The 19,394-nt window shown below is 40.4% G+C and overlaps 1 protein-coding gene across 1 annotated transcript; it reads left to right on the top strand.

The window, feature by feature from the left end:
• The first annotated feature begins 294 nt into the window (after positions 1-294).
• On the top strand, positions 295-19,098 carry eif3ea (eukaryotic translation initiation factor 3, subunit E, a). The gene is made up of 13 exons (XM_057045320.1): positions 295-417; positions 1,573-1,690; positions 1,784-1,901; positions 3,022-3,064; positions 3,719-3,823; positions 7,276-7,401; positions 7,688-7,812; positions 9,388-9,514; positions 9,772-9,873; positions 12,656-12,765; positions 17,182-17,284; positions 17,668-17,802; positions 18,940-19,098. Exons 1-13 carry the CDS (start codon positions 328-330, stop codon positions 18,973-18,975), a joined length of 1,338 nt encoding a protein of 445 aa, XP_056901300.1. The 5' UTR covers positions 295-327; the 3' UTR covers positions 18,976-19,098.
• The last annotated feature ends 296 nt before the right edge of the window (positions 19,099-19,394 follow it).

The raw sequence follows: 19,394 nt of genomic DNA, 5'->3' as shown, positions 1-19,394 counted from the left end.
TTATAGCCAAATTTCATATTCACTATTCAAAATATGCAAACCAATGACCAAATATTATTGTTTTTTAAAGCCATATTGATCTCTTATACAGAAAATACTTTGAAAAAAATTAAACTGATCGACTTGTTTTGCTTGCTTGTTTGGAAAAACATAAGCGCTTATATTGTTTTGGTTTGTTCTATTTTCTATACGTTTGGTAACTGCATTTCATTCTGAACATTTTTGTTCATTAATTTTGTACTGTATATAATTTGTCGAATGAAAAAAGAGGAGTCGGCAAGACTGCTAGCTGAAACGTACTTCCGCTTCCTTTTCGTCCCAGCAAAGATGGCGGAGTACGATCTCACCACCAAGATTGCCCACTTTTTAGACCGTCATCTTGTTTTTCCTCTGCTTGAGTTTCTCTCTGTCAAAGAGGTACGAACTGAGTTTACACTGCTACATTTAGATTGTGTATTTGTTATTTTAAGACAGCAAAAATGAGTTTTTACAGTGGTAGCCGCCGGGTACGCCGCGTTCTGGATCACATTTTCTGTAGTTGAACGTGTGTGCGACAATTATGTCGCGTAGTCGGAAATATGAATACCTTTCTTCAGAATAAAAGCACACGTGATCAAGTATTTGGAAAAAAGTCTGAAATTGCTGATAGTCATCGAAGCAAAGATGGGAATACTAGCTATTTACAAAATAAAACATTGTTTGGCTTAACTTTAAGGATACGCACTACTTGTAAAAGCATTCCAATAATTTTAGCGCGCGAAACTAAACCGGATGTCTGTTGATTATTTCACACTTTACTTTGCTTAAGCGAGCCACGAGCCGGTGTGGCGTTTTAGGTACGCTCGTTTCGTCTTATCAGTAGTGCCGGAATTATTCTGTTGCATTAGACGCTAACGGTCTCGGAAATGTATCCACCCAGTCGGTCAAAACAGGTCATTAAAACATGTATGTGGCAGCCAAAGCGATGCTAACAAAATCAAGCTAACATATGTGTTTTAATTTAAGTAAAAACCTCACTAAAACATATTCACTAATCCTTATCCTTTATTAGTCATCATTTTTATAAGATGCTTGACATTATCTACTAAACAGAATAGTGTTAGGCTTGGATTCTTTGAGAAATATATTATTGGTAGATTTCCTTGCGTGTATAAAAGGTTAAACAGATGTATATAAACGTGTTTTACCCCTTTATGATATATATTAGCGGTAAAGCGGTTTTCAAGACACTCGGACACTAAAATATCCTGTGGAAAGTGTGGCTTTTTCCACTTTATGAAGGGGAATTTTGTTATATGAAACATATTTAGTCTATTTTTATTCAAAACGTTTTTGAGTTGTAGGGCTTTTGTTTATGTATTCATGCTTTGAATAAGGTAAGTATGTATATGACCACAAAAGGAGTATTAGCAGTTTCACTGACAAATAAATGGAAGTTTAATTCATTAGATGGTGCATATTCTTTTACTTAAAAAAACAAGTAGACATTTTAACATTACATACGAATGTAAATTATTTTGGCAGAACTGCACTTTGAGATGGTGAGGGAAAAAACTTGTTTTTGTGTTTTAGATCTACAATGAAGAGGAGCTGCTCAATGGCAAACTGGACCTTCTCAGTGAAACAAACATGGTGGATTTTGCCATGGATGTGCACAGAAGTCTTTTTCCTGAAAAGGACATTCCCTATAGTAAGTATTATTGTACTGTATATGCTTATTGGATTTTATATCATGAAAAAAAGAAATGATGTTGAACAATGACTTTCATTCTTTGTGTGTCAGCTCTAAAGGAAAAAAGGACTGAAGTTGTAGCCCAGTTAAAGCAGCTCCAGTCGGAGACTGAACCAATTGTAAAAATGTTTGAGGACCCAGAGACCACAAGGCAAATGCAGTCTACCAGGTAAATCCTGATGAGTTTTTTGTCAAAAGTCACTGACAGGGGTATCATGCACCATATTTTAAAACCGATTCAAATTGTGCAATATATGTTGTGGATGTTATGCATGATGATGAATGTCTGGCTTGTTCAGTGCAGGAGGTGGCAGTAACGTTATACAGATTTTTTTCTTCAATTTTCACCACTGGTTGGACCTTTCAGCACCTGACTCTTCTCTAAACCTAAGAGAAAATATTACAATAAGCACATTTTAAAAAAATTTAGATCATTATGAAGAAAGTTTATGTGTAATTGCCCTTTACTTGTGTTTCTGGGCACAAATAATGTATATTACCAGTATTTTTAATATAAATGTATCACTCTCCTCTGAGAATAATCAGGGTCTATGTTCCATAATTCCTGGAACAATATACTTCATGCAACACAATTGAAGCTTAGATAGATTACAAGACCATACTAGATAAGGGCACTCGGAGAGAGAAGACCTCGCCCCAATAGGCCGTTTGCCCATATACAGTGTTATGACTTATACCTGTAGTACAGTGTATATACAGTACAGTAGTAATACACGGTCATAAAAATCCTTAGGTTGCTTTGCTTTATGGTGAGTTATTTTGCTAACAGACTGGTATTTTAACCTCCATGATGGAGGTTAAAATACTTTCCTATCATGACTGATGCACAAATCACACATGATTCAGCAAATGTTTACTAAAGCATTCATTTCATTCACTTTTTATTAATAAATATTCCTCCTTTTTAACTGTGATTTCTGCAACATTTGTGGTTTCTTGCAAGCTGTAAAAATGTATCTGGCCTCTGAAAGCATTCCTGTGTTATTACAAAGCTGCAGATACTTGGGCTCACTTTTCTTACCAGACTTCATTTTTTAGGCATCGCTAACATAGATTTAAATTGGCCAAACCAAATGTAAATAAGTGACACATCCCCTTGTTTTGAAAGTCAAAAGGGTGTTGTGTCTATATAGCTCTTGATTTAGAACAGAAGTGGAAAAAATATACCTGACTGATGCTTTAAAACTCTAAGATGTCTACCAAACAGCAACTTGAGTTAAATGACCTCTGCCTCCACAAACCATTTTAATTTTGATTTTATTTTGCAGGGATGGACGAATGCTATTCGACTATTTGGCAGAAAAGCACAACGTGAGTTTTGCTGAACTCTTATTTTCTCACTGCATTTCCCATGCCACTTGTGTGAACCCATGCTTGTTTTAGAGGAGGGAAAGTAGGCGGGTACAAACCCTTAACTCATTTTCAGGGTTTGTATGGCTTGCACAAATTCTGCAGACATTTACATTCTGTGGTGAATTGTTAAGAATAAATGGAATAGCTCGGGATGAGAGCCACAAGAATGCTGGAAGTTCTATATTTATATTTGGCTTCTTACCCTTCCCCTCCTTTGGTCCCCTCCCACTCCGGTATACTGTTGACCTGCCTGCCATCCCAAATCTACCTCCCAACAGCTTAGACTCAGGGCCCCTCGGTGTGTGCTGTGGGAAAGGCCTGAATGTCCCACAGTACCCACTGCTTGGTGTGATGTCAGGGCACACTGCTGTAAGGTGATGGGGTGCATGATTTTATTTTAAGGAGATAAGATTTCAGAGAGAAAGATTTATTTACAAAAAATATGCAACACCAATAAAACAATTATTGTTTTTCCTATCATTTAATGATAGCCTTTCTGTCGCCCCAATGGCTGATAATAATACTTAACAGGTGATAATATTTGCAACATGTTTGTATAAATCTCTTGTGAAGGTGACTTACTTTTGAAAGTGATGATTGCTTTTCTTCCAGTTCCGTCAGGAGTACCTGGACACGCTTTACAGATACGCCAAGTTCCAGTACGAGTGTGGAAACTACTCTGGTGCTGCTGAATATCTGTACTTCTTCCGTGTCCTGGTAGGTCTCCAGTTCTTGTCAATGACCTCAACACCATCAACCGATTCAATTGTACATCATCTTTCTTTACAGACTACCTGGAGTCTTTAACTGTCCTCATTTATATAGCTCCTTAAGGCATTTCTCTGACATTAAAATAGAACATCACATTTGATTGCAGGTTCACTCTGATTCCAATGGTTGCATGCAAAAGAAATACTTAGGAATAATTGAAAGTGAAAAGCTGACATCATTGCCTGCTCAATTCTACGCACGTCCTTTGTATTAGGAGTCTAATACTTGAGTAGAATCTCTTACTGGGCCAAGTGATCAGTGACGGTCTGCATAATCTGTCTGTAGTCTTCTTGTGGGGCAGGCTTGGGCAGACAGCTTATTGATTTGAGTGCCTTGGCCAGTCCCTTGTCACGACTTCTTAGTTTATAGCACGCTTAATTTATATAAGTCTTCTCTTAGTTTGCATCCTGTTATGTGCATCAACGTGGTGTTCCAGGGGAAACTGGGCCAGTAGGAAGTGTGCCTATGTATTGACTGTATTAATCAGGCTCTTTTGTCTTTTACTAGATGAGAAAGAGATACATAATTCTGATCAAATATATACAGTATGTAAACAAATGTACAGTGTGATAACAGAGTTCAGAGAGTACGGGCACAATTTTTGTTGCTGCAAATACTCCCTATTTATTCTATAAACCAGTCTTGCTGCCTGGGTTTTGGCATTTGTGGCTTTTCTCCATTCGGTCTCAGAAATAAGTAAAACATGAACTTGGGAGTAAATGTGCTGCTTGACTGCAAAGACCTCTGCCTTTTTTCATAGGAAATATTTTCAATTTCTTTGTTTGAGTCACTGCAGAATTTAATTTGTCCTTCCGTGAAATATGGAACCTCATCAATTTTACCTCATTTCTGCATTTACAAGCAGGTAATTTAAATTAAAAAAATGAATGTGACCTGTTTCTAAAAGTCAGAATAAGAACCCAAACTTACATGCATTTCCCCAGTAAGACATATTTAAGGGAATTCTTAACAGCATCAAGCTCCACACAAAAAAGCCCAGAACCTTCTTGCTGTGAGGCAACAGTGCTAACAATGGGCCACCCTGGATGAATTTTTATTTATTTATTTTAAAGAAAGGGTACTTGGAATCTGACACAGCTCTCCATAGCCTCTTGTCCTCTGGATGTTAGGAGCCAGGCTGTTTGCATTTGTGATGCTGCAGTGTCCTGTCCTAGGAAAAAAACCTGGCAACAACTCTGAGCAGTGACGCAGATTTTACGCTACAAAAAACCCTCTTACCCTAACCATAAAGCATTTGGTGCTTCATTTGATGGATTTTCCTCCACTCTGTTCAAATCTGTAGAAGGATGAGCTGTGTCTGAGATGAGAAGACGAGTAATGTGCCCAAGGAAATGTCTTTGAGAGTAGGCAGAGGACATGATGCAGTCATCCAACAACAGTTTATGGCTTTGCAACTTGGTTTAAATAAACCAAAATTGCTCTAATTGAAGAATGTTCTTTTACCCTTTACTCTTTTTTTCTGCCCTTTTGAATTGTTTGACTTATTTTAAACTAAATCCAGGTCATGCTTTGTAACTAGATATCTGTTGCTTACTCTTGACAATGCAGGAGGCTTTTTAGGCCAGGGAACAGGTAGAAATGGATTTCATTAGGAGACCAGTGTATCCTGCTCCCACCCTCTACATTTTTTTCTATGTTTTCTTGCCCTCTCATTCTCACAGACCCCTTTTCTGTCTCTCTTCTCCTGTATGGGAGAGGTGAGGCTCTGTACACTCATTTAATGTGGGAAACCCAGTCAATTAAATGAAGGAAGCCAGCCTTGCAAAATCCAGGCCTCAGGTCTTGTTACAATGTGGCCTAGCCCGAAAAGAGCAACTTATTCATATCATCACTTAAAGCAGGGATTGGATGTTAAGAATAAAGATAGAGTATCCTGATGGATCCCCAGCACAGTAAATTTATTGTTGCTGGTCAGTCAGCGAAAATGTGCCCATTTCACAAACCAGTGGAAACTCAAGGTAACTGTTGGAAAAACCCAGGTACTGAGGCTTTTCAGAAGTGAACCAGACTCTGTACATATGTGCGTGTGTCTCTGTATGTGTGGAAAGCTTCCATAATGACCTGGAGTTTGGCCAAACATAGCAGGCAGGGATTTCCAAAGGGGGGGGGGGACAAACCAAACAAAAAAACTGTAATTGAAATGCTGACCTTTAGTTCTATAATTGAGCGTGTATTTTCTCACTTTGGTAATGGAGATTGTTAGTATTTTTTAGGAAAAAATGGATCAGATGTGAGTAGTACTTTCTTGTCAAAGATGCTTTTAGTTTTTTTCCTGCTTAGTTCATACAGTGTTTTAAAAAAATGTTATCAGTGCACACTTTGGTCTATAAGAAAACCCTTTATTCCAGAATAATTTGTGGGGTTCCTGCGGAAACCTGTTCTTTTTTAGTGTTTCCCCCGCTCCTACATCTGTCATGTGTCACAGTCTACTGCAGCGGCTGTCCGGCGGCGCACGGGGGTGTGTGGTTAGGATCTTGGTTTCTCCGGCCGCTCGGCAGACACCCACTCTGACTTCCTGCTTGACTCATGTCACCGTGTCTGGTGTTTGGTGTTATCTTGAACTACTGTGGCACAGAGTTTCCCATGAGCCTGGGGTGTAGTCCAAGGCTTGCTAGGGTTTAGAGACATTCTGAAACCTGTGTTTCATTACCTGATTCTGTGTTTTGTTTGTTTTTTAATCTGTCTTGAAAACCAGAAACAAATAGATGGACCTTTTTTAAGAGTGAATATCCTCCATAAAATGTCTTGTTGGCATCATTTTGTGTTCTGTTCTGCTACGGTCCTCATACAGGAATGTAAAATCCTTGCCCTTGTGTATCCCAACGATTTCTGCCGTGTTGTTGTTATACCATTAGTATGATCTGATTTAGAATGATCCACAGCATTACCCAATTATATTACCCTTAGCTGCTTGCAGTGCTAGTATCAAATGCAGCAATATATTGCATTAATTAAAAACGAAACAGTCTCTCAGCATCGACTTCACTTTTGCTCTTAAGTCCATTCCCTCAGGATGACACAATTGAATAGATATTATAAATTAGAAACAAATGCATTATACAGTGATGCTTCTGGTTCCATGCAGGACAAGTCTTGGTGCTTGCTATCACATATCTACAATGCTTTATTTTAGACAGATGTAGCATCAGGCCACATTATTTAGATCAACTCGGGCAGAACGTCAGACACATGATAGAAAAGCTTCACAACTAAACTGAAAAAGTGCAGGGGATGCAACCAAACCATTTTAAACACATGACATTGTTCCATTCTCTGAGTGGGTCTGGGGTTTAACCACCTATTTGTTTGTTGAAAAGCAATTGTTTACCATATTATGTGCTTCAAGTTCTGAACATTGCATCATGTCTGTTCCCCAGGTTCCACCTACAGATAGGAATGCGTTGAGCTCGCTGTGGGGCAAGCTGGCCTCTGAAATCCTGATGCAGAACTGGGAAGCAGCCATGGAGGATCTCACCCGCTTGAGGGAGACTATTGATAACAATGTAAATGCCCCCTTCCCAGAATTTTCCTTACACAGTCATTAATTTTGACATTTTGTTTTAAGTACTGCAATACTGTGGCATTTTATGCCTTGCCCATGGGCTCTTATTACTTAAAACCCTAAAATTGAGCAGTTGTATTTTATAATGCTGGAGACATGAATGCTTCTTGTTATATTTGGTACTTCAGAAGGAAAGAGGACAACTCTTGCTCTTGAGACTGTAGCAGAGGTTTCTGCATCAATAGTTTGTTTTCTCCCTCTTAAATTCTAATATTTTTCCTTTTCAGTCTGTCACCTCCCCACTGCAATCCCTCCAGCAAAGGACATGGCTCATCCACTGGTCTCTCTTTGTCTTTTTCAACCACCCCAAAGGCCGTGACAATATCATTGAGCTCTTTTTGTATCAGCCACAGTGAGTCAAATTTATAATATGTATATTTTAATGTAATGTTGCCTCCTGCATTTAATTGTATAGAGAATTGGACTCCACATACATTATCATATTTCACCATAACACAACACACTCATTTGTCTGGTTCCCTGGGATACACCGTTTTACATTTTATTTGGAATGATTAAGGTGGTCTGCCCAATAATTACTCCTGAAAAGCTCACCCAACCATCTGTGTCGGAAAACTATAGTTTTGTGTGCTTTGCAGTTTCACAATCTAAAAACCTCATGTTTTTCCCGCTGAGGCTTGGCTCTGGTCTCCCAGCTCTTGACCAGTACTTCCTTTGGCTGAAGGTGGTGACCAGTGGCTGGCCTTCAGCTCTACATATGACCTTCCTTACCCCTGCAGTCAGCAGATGTTGGTCCAAAGCTTTGTTTGCTTACTCCTGGCAGCCTACACTGACTTGTAAAGCAGCCCTGTTCAAGTGTAATACAGGTGCATGCTTGTTCTGTAGGAGCTGAGTCGATTCATTTTTGTCTGTTATTCACTTCCTTTTTTTCTTTCTCTTTTCATGAAATGGAACTTTTTCCCCCTGTCTCTTCTCCCCCAGCCCTATTAACCAGATGAACGTTGAACTCATACTTCTGATTCTTTTCTCACACTTTCTTGGCAGAACGCTTTAGTGGTATCTTCAGCAAAACAGTAGCACGATGCTTGTTGCCTCAGATTTAGAAAAAAATAAATCCAGTAGGGTGTTCTGAATGCTCTCAAGCCATTGGAGACCCCCTTGGGAGTGAGTTGGTGTAAAATAATCTGAAACACAGCAAGGGACTTTGCGGTCTTCACGGTAGTCGGGTCGCTACAAAGGCTAAGAGGGAGAGAGCCTTCTTAAAAACTCTAGGCTGCCAGTGGCTCTGCCAAACAGCCTACTTCTGTTTTTAGACTAAACAAAACTGTGACCATAATCCCCTGTCCCTTTAATTGTTTCAGGGTTAATTAAACTGTTCGCCATGTGCTCCTCTGGTCTTAGGTATTGGAGACTTGAAGGGGCCCACGCTACTTCCTCTTTTCAGATTCAATTTGGTCAATAGGAGGTTAAGTGGAGGGTGAGATTCAATGGAGACCAATAGGAAATTTTGGTGAAACGGTCAATCTCAATTGATTGCCGTGATAGCACGTGGCATCGGGCAGACCCTCTGTGTATATTTGTTTAACGGAAGTCTGTCTCCAGAGTTAGAGTGGGATTAAAAAACAAATCAGCCTTGATCAGCATCATGTCTCTTGAATTCAGTCTTTAGCCAGTTGATCTGTAGCTGAAACATCAGTGGCTGATGGATTAGGTTTCTGCTACTGGGCAGGTCGCTGCTCACTGATCTATATCTTTTCACCAGAGTTTCCTTTCCCAACTCCCTGTCATAGAACACTAATGAAAGAGAAGGCTTAAGCTGGGTCCCATGTCCAGAAGTAAAGGTCTTGTTGGGAAATTTGTCATACCTTCAGGCAATTTTTCTGCAGGAGACAAATGCATAGCAAGAAAAAAAATATACCCTATACATCATTCTAAAGAAAGGTTTGATCTCTGTCCTCCATTCCAGATACCTGAATGCTATTCAGACCATGTGCCCACACATCTTGCGTTACCTAACCACCGCGGTCATCACAAACAAGGATGTCCGCAAGCGTCGCCAGGTTCTGAAGGACTTGGTCAAGGTCATACAACAGGTGCCTCATCCATTATTTGTTCATTATGTGTTCAGCCAGTTAATAGGTGTTTGGCAATAAATAATCAAGACATAAAAGATGTTTAACTAAAGCCACAACAACACAAGTTGTTAATAACTGCGATCTGTTTTTTTTTCTTTAATCACAACTTTACTGTTTAGACTATTGAGGGCTTCTATTCATTAAAAATTATCATCTTAATTTATTTCTCATTTTAATGCCACGTTTTTGATTTTCTTTTTTTTTTTTTTCCCTAGGAATCTTACACCTACAAAGATCCAATCACTGAGTTTGTGGAGTGCCTGTATGTGAATTTTGACTTTGACAGTGCTCAGAAGAAACTGAGGGAGTGCGAATCGGTGAGTAGCCTCTCAAACGTTGATTGTAACCAGTTGGTGTTTATTGTTCTTTCTGCAAACAGAGGCCTTTTGACATCTTCCAGTTTCTGAGTCAGCCTTTCGAGCTTCCGTATGTAGTGTAGTAAACACTATAAAGACGTAATCTGTGTGACTTACTTGCTCACACAGCTTTTCTGTGTGGGCCCAGTACAGACACAACAGTGACAGCCTGTTCATTGTGTCATATTTTCAAATTTAGAGCTGCTCTCAGTCATTGTGTGACTCAGACTTCTGTCAGAATTTACTATGGCCTGTAATTGACCCATCAGGGTAGCAGTTAACAGTAAAAGCTTTATAAGCAAATGTCTCCTCAGAGGCGTGCAGACACTCGTTAAATGCAGGGCTGGACAAGTGGCAAAAAACAAAGTCGCACTAATTCTTTCCATATTGATTATTATTGGTCGTTCATTTGATATACTGTAGGCTTTAAACCTGCACATTTTAAAGTCCAGGATAGTCACTAAAGAATAAGGAAACTTATGTGATAATTAAAAACCAAACATCATGTTGCCAATGCAAATATGGGTTGGAAAATAATATATGTTGTCTAACGAACAGTGCAGTCACTGCATGGCTCTATTTTGAGTAATTACAACGCAAGCAAAAGAAAGTGGACAATCAGCAGAACAACAGCATTTATTTTTTGGTGTTTTTATTTTTGACAAAATGAGGATTAATTAATTCTTACATGCATATTATTCTTCCAAAGGTTAGCAGGGTTGTAGGACACCTTCGGGGCCCATTAATCACATTCACAGAGAGCAGGTGTCTTAGCTGCATTATATGTATATTCTGTGGAACTTGATCTAGATCATTCTTTTGCCTACACACTATAATTTTGTTTTCCCAGTTGACTTGATAATTTGGACCCGCCAAGGAAGCAAAGGCAAGATTTGGGGTTATTTGGCCCCCTTTTCATCTTTTGCCTCTTGACGATAAACCTTGAAAATGAAAACCATCTGGCCCGATCAACTGGCAGCGCGCCAGGAGTAAATGTTTATAATTTGCACCAGCAGTTATGAGACAGTTTGGTTTTATTTTAACCTGTTTAAAACTAACTCAAAGAATCCCCTGCTTCCTAAATCATTATTAAATAAATTGGGAAGTTATTTTTTTGCTTAAAGAAATGTTTCAGGAGGAAAATAGTTCCCCCCTCCCCAGGGGCTGGCTCTAAATGGTATCTACCATCACCGATATAGATTCTATATCCTTTTACATGTAAGACATGACACCCCCCCTCTGTCACAAGTCTTGTTAAACACAGCATGCGTATTTTCTGCTCTTTGGCCTCATTGGGTCTGTGTACAGAGGCTCTGTTGTGGCTGAAATAGATGCTCAATCTGGGCTTCCTCTCTGGTCAGAGCCTCAGTTATTCCATGTGCTTTAAACATCGAACCAATCTGTCAGCATTACTTGAGCAGAGCATGGCCAGTCGGTGCAAAAAGCCTCCTTCAAACTTGTTCAGCACACAAACGAACCTTAGCGAGGTGGGTGGTTCAAAAAATGTTTAACTGCACCTTTAATGCATTACCTGTGATGGTCTGCAAACATTTTTTCCCCCAAATGGCTTCGTTTGAAGTCAGTAATGCAGATTTTCCCAGTCGAAATGTACAAACATTCGCAAACATTTAAAACGTTTTTTATTTCAGAGGTTAAGAGATGTTTCGTGACCGTGGAATGTTTGAGGTAAACGGATACTCTATTGGGAGGTGCTCTTGTCTTGATGAGCATTGTGAAGTGGCAGACATTGCTTTCCTGATTGCTGTAATGACAAGATATGGGTATTGTTTTCAGTTCTCCTTCTCTGTAGTTTCTCTTTACTCTGTGTAATTGTTTGAACCAATTGTTTTCAAATGGGGGGTTTAGTTTGGTTTAAATTGTCCTGTTCTGACTCCACCCCCCCCCCCCCCCCCCCAGTCTTTCCCACCCTGTCCAAATCTGCAATCACTGTCAGATGTGAGGTACTTGCATTTTGAAAATGCAAAGTAAAGAGCCACCTATGGCCGGCTCCCCAGCATGTGCATAAAAGCGCTCTTGAAAACTCATTCAGAATTTGTTTAGGCTTTGTGGTTTGAATCCCAGATGACAGTAATTAGAGGACTTAACTGTTCTAACCTTAGATATGCGTCGTCATAGCTGAAATGTGCGCCGCCTGATAGCACCGTGTCATTTGGATTTATTCAGGCAGAACTTGGACAGATAACAGCTTTGTAAACTTGAGTAACAAAGGACTGGTAATTCATGGAGAACCATTCAGATGAAGAGGGAGGTCTGGAGAATCGGAATGGACTGGAGAAACAAATGTGAACGTTCACACTTTCACACACTCTGTGCTGTAGCAGGACAGTTGGGTTACTTGACTGAATATGTGCTGAAATAAGCTCGCTAGGCTGATGAATTGCAGAGCATGTGTTGTTGTCAGTGGTTGACCTTGTTTATACTGTTGTCTTTTCTCACGATGGCAGAATGTGAAGCTCTCGGGTTGATCCCATGCACCTTGCAGTATCTCAAAACCAAAAAGTTATTTTTGGAAGTTTTTCCAGTCTTGGAAATGGGATTACAAGTTGCCAATATTGTCCTTCCTGTATTTTTATTACTTTTCCTTAAATGAATAATGTATCAGTTGATTGAAATGTGCAGATTAAAACCCATAATGAATTTTTGTTCCTATTTTTTGTGTGCTTATTAAACTGCTTTGACTTACAAGAAGAAATAAAAATCTGGGCTTTTTTTTGTCTTCAAGGTTCTTGTGAATGACTTTTTCCTGGTTGCTTGTCTGGAGGACTTTATTGAAAATGCTCGTCTTTTCATCTTTGAGACCTTCTGCAGAATTCATCAGTGCATCAGCATCAGGTTAGTAACTAAAAAATGAGTTTCATCAACTTTCTGTGTGGATTCCTGTTAACCTTCCTTCTGCATTTTCTTCAAAATGATGAGAGTTGAGTTGAGTTCAGGCAGACATCTCCAGACAGGAAGTCCTGTTTGCTGTCGCTAAACTGGTCAAATGGTAAATGGAAAGTAAGAAAGAACATAGGCTTAATGATTATTGGAATTTTCCTCCTAGATAAGGGTTTATTGCCCCATCTACACAGCTTGTTGACCCCTAGTTATGTGGAGAGGTTAGTAGGGTCTCCTCTAAACTTTTAAAACCACCTGTCCAAGGTCAACCTTTGGACAATCTTTTTTTTCTTTAAGAACAGATCAGATGCCATGTTTCAAGCTCTTGAAGTCTTTCAGAAAAAGAATCTCGAAAGCTTTTTATCCAAAGTGCTTCATTGATACTTTGTTCAGAATTTAATCAGTCTGTGCCTTCAGAAAACAACATTGCTGTATACTGTCCCTCTCACATAAACTGTATATATTTGCTAAACTATCAATTTAATACTGTTGTTTTTGCACTGACTTTTATAGAGGTCTGCAGTCAAGGTTTAACCATGGAACGTGATCGGGGCCTGTCGAACTCTCCAGTTGCAGATTGTCTGGAATTGATTAGGAGTACTGGTTCTTTCTGGCAGACTTACTGCAATTAGATCCATTTACTTATTAAAGACCACAAAAGTTAGCAGTTACACTGAAAAAGGAAATTTAACTTTGTTCCCTTTCACCTCTTTTCGTTGTCCCAGTCTGTCAGACTGGGGTCGGAAGTAGCATGGGGACAGTTTCAGGGATTTCCGTGTTTTATTTTGGGTACTATGACGATGGACAACACATCTTTCTGAAAGGCATTCAAAGTCATTAGTTGGCTACCCAGAAGCTCTCTGTAGCAAAGCATGGGCTCAAATGATTTTGATGGCTAATTTTAATGAGGATGTTTCTACAGCTCTTGGCCATTATGTTCTCACTGATAGGTCGCCTTTTGCCCACAGCTCAGGATACTAAAGTGCAGCAAAAGTCTCCAGAATTGACTTATTTTATTCAATAAAGTCTTATGTAAAACTATACTGTTGGCAGTGAAAATGTGATTTAGCCAGCACTTGTAATTACATACATGCATCCTTTTGTCTAGACTTTTCAGTGTTCTGTGTGTTTCCAATTTAGCTTTGTTTGCCTTGTTTGATTTACAGGGGTTATTTCTTTAGTCCTTCCATGACATGTTTCAGTGGCAAGACCCCACTTTGACCTCAAGCACACTCTTTGACATTTAAAGCGACAATTTTTGACATACGGCCATTGGTCAGATGTTTTCCCTCTCATTATGAGATTGTATTTTTACATAACAACTCACTGATAGTTGGAAGGAGTGTGTAGGATATTGGTTGAAACAAGGGACAAGATCTTTCCACCTCACAGCTGACTCATTTAAAAGACCACAATATTTTGGTTTACTCAGAAAATAGCATTTTACCTCAAGCTGAATAATGCAGTCATTTGTGTGAATGGTCTTCCAACTGTTTGAATATGTTGGCATTTAACAATCCATTTATTTTAGACCAGAGAGCTGTTAAGAGAGAAGCTGCTTTGGAGAATAACCCCCATTAAACATGCTCTCCCTCTTAATGGAGTTAGACCCCGACGTCTGACCTCTCCAAGTGTGAGGTACATATTGAGACCCAACAAACTCCCATAGCCTGAAGTCGAAAGCTCAGGAGCCAGAGAGAGTAAGGGGTCGAAATGAAAAAGATCTCCTTTCCCCCTTAGGAACAGGATCGTGATTGTGTAAAGTAAAACCATTCACGGAGGCCGTCTGCTTGGCTTTAGGGCCAGAAGATGTCAATGTTGTAGTAGACCACTACATTTCCTGCTCCCTCTTGCATCATGTTTTTATTTTCTTAAAGTTCTTATTGTCACATTGAATTATACTTGCTGGTTGCTGCTGCAGATGTCAGAATGGGAATAAAATGACTCTCCTTTTGATACCTAAGTCTTTCATGGGGATTAAACATTGCCAGACTTTTTATTACAAATTTGAATACAGGTTTCAAATGCAGATACAGACCCCACAAGTGCCCCACAAGCCCTGGGCTTTGTGGGGCACTGTGAACGTGATGTGAATAGCACAGCACAGGAACAGGGGGAGGTTAAGGGGTTATTTCAACTCCCCGGTGAGGGAACAAGCTCTTATTTGTTTTGATCATCATATTTGACCTGGACTTGACTGACATGTGCCCCCACTTTACTGAATTGCCAAAGAAAACACACAGTACTCCAGTGCAGCAATCATTTAATTACACTGCTAAAATCACAACCAATAACAAATACCATTCAGATCATCTTTAATGCCTAATATTATCTCTAAATGCTTGTGGCGGGGCGTGTCTGCTGTTGACCGACAACCATTGGTTGCTAATGCTGAGGTGACTCTGTTATATTCCCTCAATCAAAAGTTATGGATAGAGGTCTTGTGTTTCAAAATAATGGCATCAGAAATTGGCAACATGTGTTATCAATCAAAAATTGGGTGTGACAACTGCCTCCCGACTCGTTTCGTGTCCATAATGATCCACAGGAGGTGTCATTTTCTCAAGGATTTGATCACCTGAAGTGTTGGCAGCTGTCCAGCCGGGTTGTGGCAGTTTGGGATGAGTGATGGAGATGTTCATCAGTGTTTCCTGACTGTTTCCTTTCCTCCTCCATTGGGCTACTAAGATGCATATCAATCAACTCTTAAGTCATTTCTTTGACCTCTGCCATCCCCCATTGCAGTGAAAGTATCGAGATAACTGCATTGTCACTGTGAGAACAGACCCTGTTGTGCTCATTAGGCTGAGGTAATGCCAGGGTTTGTTGTCCAGGCTTTTAACGCCTTATCTGGACACTGACATCACTCCACTTTCTTTTTTATGTGGTTTTGTTGCCATTTCATTAACAGTCATGGATTGGAAAGTGGCATTTTTGTTAAACTTTGCTGTGATCTGTGTGCGAATGTTCAAGATGATAATTCTGGACCATTTCTCCAATATTGGATGCGAGAATGACATTGGAGAAGTATAATAATGGTGGTGGGATTTGTGTTTGTGTGGCCGTATTATGAAAGATCGCCTGGTGTGTGCAAATAGTAGCCGACTGGCAAAATGTGATTAATGGAACAGGAAGTGGTAATTAGTAGAATATACTGGCCCCATTACCCTGTGTAATTTCAAAAAATACACATGATGACCAATTTCACTGACAGTGCCTCAAATTTGGGAGGATCTTGTTTATAAAACAATGGCTAGGGTTACTGTAAATGTGGGTTGGCCACACAGGCGTTGGAGATATTTATTGGGGCCTTTATATGAAGTACAGAAGAACTAGAGGGGGGTCAGACAGGATAAGGGGACAGGAAATGCAGGGAAAGGGGGTCGGCATGGGGGTATCAAGGTTGGGTTTTAAAGAGTGGTCTAGTTATGTTTAAAGCCACAAGGAAAGCCATCTGTACTGGGAAAGTTTGGATCAAAGAATGACACATACACCACTCCTGCTGTGCCACATTAACGTCTCGGACTACCAAAGGTTCTGCTGGCTCAATATTTAGAGCAGTGTGTCCAGTTTAGCTGCCAGTGTTGGGGTACAGATAAAAGACAAGAAGCACACAGGTTCTCAAAATAAGGCGGTCACTTCACATCTGAGTAAATGGATTTTTAGACCTTGATGTCTATAATAACATGTTCTTTAAAGTAAATTAGATGCATCATCAGATGTTTTATGTGTGTTTTACATTAGTTACTGTCTTTTACACATTGGATTTTTTCGGGAGTATTTGTGCACACGTGCCAGCTCTCCCTCCCCTTGTGTTTTTGTCCCCTTTATCCTCCCTTTTTCTTGTCAAATAAGATGTTTTATAACGTCTGCTTCATATTTCTATTTTAATTATGGAGCTTGCATTTTGATTCGATCCAAGATTTGAACCCCGAGGTGACCCCAACCACCAAAGTCTTTTGGACACAATGACTTGGAACCAGGTTGGCCACAGATTATTGCTGTGTGTTTTCATCTGGGTCAAAATATTTTAATGTGTAACTGACATCCACTGAACCATGTTTTCTTGGTGAAGAAAGAAAAATAGGCCCATTGGAATTGGTGGCATTTGCAGTGCTTTGGTAGCGCAAATGTCTGCTTTTGATTAAGTAAATGGGTGCATCCCGAAACCCGATGCTCCACTGACTTTCATCATTGGATTTCGTCATTCCTTAAAAGTAAATTTAAAGAGGAAATTTATTGCCGGCAGGGAGAAGACGTGCCAGGCTAATCTTTGGGTATTTTCTTGTTTCTCATCACAGCGCTGAGGCAGATCTCTTTACTGTGTTATGTTGAAATTAAAACCTAATTTTCCTCCTGTCTCCTCAACAGCATGCTGGCAGACAAACTCAACATGTCACCTGAGGAAGCCGAGAGATGGATTGTCAACCTTATCTGCAATGCCAGGCTGGATGCAAAGATTGACTCCAAACTGGTGAGACCCCTTCATTTAATAAGAACAGCACTAAACTAATTAAACAATGTTCCGAAACAGCTATTTATAGTTCAAACTCTTCCAGGTGTTCCTCCATTGTAACAACACAAACGACAGACATCCATTTTGTCCGACTTTTGTCTGTAATTCAGATCAGAATAAGCTTAGTCCTTTGTGATGGTGTGCTGAGCCTGCGTGCTTTGGCATAGACATCACAACAGCCCTCTGTAATCAGCAAATCACAGCCCAGTCCTCCAGAATGACATAGAATTATCAAGATATGAGTAAAGTCGATGTGGATGTCGGGACGCTTGGCGGATGCTGTGACTACAATGTCATTTTTGATTGGCGGATTGCTCACGTGAACCTGTTATCCATTCTAGGGCCATGTGGTCATGGGGAACAACGCTGTATCGCCTTACCAACAGGTGATTGAGAAGACCAAGAGCCTCTCGTTCCGCAGCCAAGTGTTGGCCATGAACATTGAGAAAAAGCAGGCCCAGAGCACCAAGACTGAAGTGAGTAAAACACATTGTGGATATATAAATGCAGAAAAACCACGACTTCTGTCCCGTTGCTGAAGGCAACTTTCCCTTCCTTGGTCGATCAGATAGCTTCACAGGTCAACAGAAACCAAGGGCAGTTCAAAGCGGTTCAAATGATCGGCTCCGCACAGCAAGACCAAAGAATGTTGATGAACAGCCATCAACAAAAGCTCTCTTTACACGAAATAAGCCAGTAACAGCAAGTTTAACAGAGCTAACGCTTTCATCCCTCCATTGCTCTTGAAAGGCCTAATGACAAGGTAGATTCCAAACAACCATAAAACGATGCCTGAGCGCACTGACTCAGCTCAGCAACGTAAATAAGGTGGTCCCTCACTCTGGCTTGTGGTGAACACTATTCAAAGTCCGGAGTTCCCTGCACTTAGGACCCGCTGCAGATGTCTGCCTCAGCATTCAGTCATGCCATTTAAGTGCGTTTTTGATGTTGACCTTGTGCGTTTCTGTGGAATGTCAACTCTTTCACACACACAGCTCTGAACTGGAGCTCTGAAGTATTGTCCTCAGTCCTTGAGGACGTGCGTGCACGTCAGTGTAGATTGATGTGTTGGCTCTCTGGCCTAACACCTGACAACGAGGAGCTCCATGAGACTTGAGAAAAGTTCACTTTTTTAAACTGTGCAGCTTTTTAGTGGCTATCCTTTGATGTGTTCAACTGCCTTTGTCCCTGTTGCTTGAATATCTGCAGCAGGAGTGCAGCCATAACCTTGTCCTGTAAAACGGCAAATCTCCCCCTCTCTCATTAAGGAGTTTTTGTAATTTGCCAAAGAGGCCACAAACAACTCGGAGTACCATAACAGCCCGATCTCCTCAAGGCAACAAATCACTTGCATATAGGGAACATTGAGTGTTTCCCATCTGGGCCGGTTGCTCTGGGTCCCTGTCAACCCCTGACAGCCACCCAGTGCTCACCAACAGCACACACACATTACACACCCCAACAAGGGAAATGTTAACACTTAAGTGCTTGCACATGTATGTTGCTTTTCACATTTCCCGCAATTAACAACAAACATTCTGTTTTGAGGAGTTTCTGTGATATTCATTGGTCTAAATCTTTGTTTTCCCACACTTTTGTTTTGTTTTTTTTAGACGCCTAACTGGGCAGGTCAGGAATCGGGATTTTAGGAACGTAAAGAAGACGGATCCATCAGTCTCTGCTTCACCTTTTTTCCATACTTAAGGAGCACAGTGCTGCTTTTTCACTGTTTTGAAGTCAACATCTATTCAATAAAATTGACCAATGAGCCATTTTCAGTCATCATCGCCTTATTTCTGGATCGACCAAAGTGTGGTTGGGGTTTGAGCGGTTGATGAAGTTTTAATGTGCGTGTTGAGTCACTAAGAGGGGTGGACAGTAAAACCTGCAGCGCGTGATGGCTCATGTGTCTGCAGCAATGATGAATAGCTGTTTAGTCTGTTGGCTTTATGGGGTCTTAGTGGTTCGCTTCAGCCCTGGCAGGCAAGCTCACCGAAGGAGGGGCAGCAAACCAAGGTGATGTACAGTTACCGATGGTCACACTCTCTGCCAGTCATCTTGCCCATCT

Source organism: Takifugu flavidus, chromosome 10 (genome assembly GCF_003711565.1).
Source record: "Takifugu flavidus isolate HTHZ2018 chromosome 10, ASM371156v2, whole genome shotgun sequence".
In the NCBI taxonomy this organism is placed as follows: domain Eukaryota; kingdom Metazoa; phylum Chordata; class Actinopteri; order Tetraodontiformes; family Tetraodontidae; genus Takifugu; species Takifugu flavidus.
Note: the sequence above shows the minus strand (reverse complement) of the source record. Positions and strands in the feature narration are given on the sequence as shown.

Bases quoted from the DNA above. Each gene is read 5' to 3' on its own strand.
- eif3ea (XM_057045320.1), top strand. From the start codon at position 328: ATGGCGGAGTACGATCTCACCACCAAGATTGCCCACTTTTTAGACCGT. The intron at 12,766-17,181 runs GTTAGTAACTAA...TCTCCTCAACAG, and splicing joins CATCAGTGCATCAGCATCAG to CATGCTGGCAGACAAACTCA. The intron at 17,285-17,667 runs GTGAGACCCCTT...TATCCATTCTAG, and splicing joins CAAAGATTGACTCCAAACTG to GGCCATGTGGTCATGGGGAA.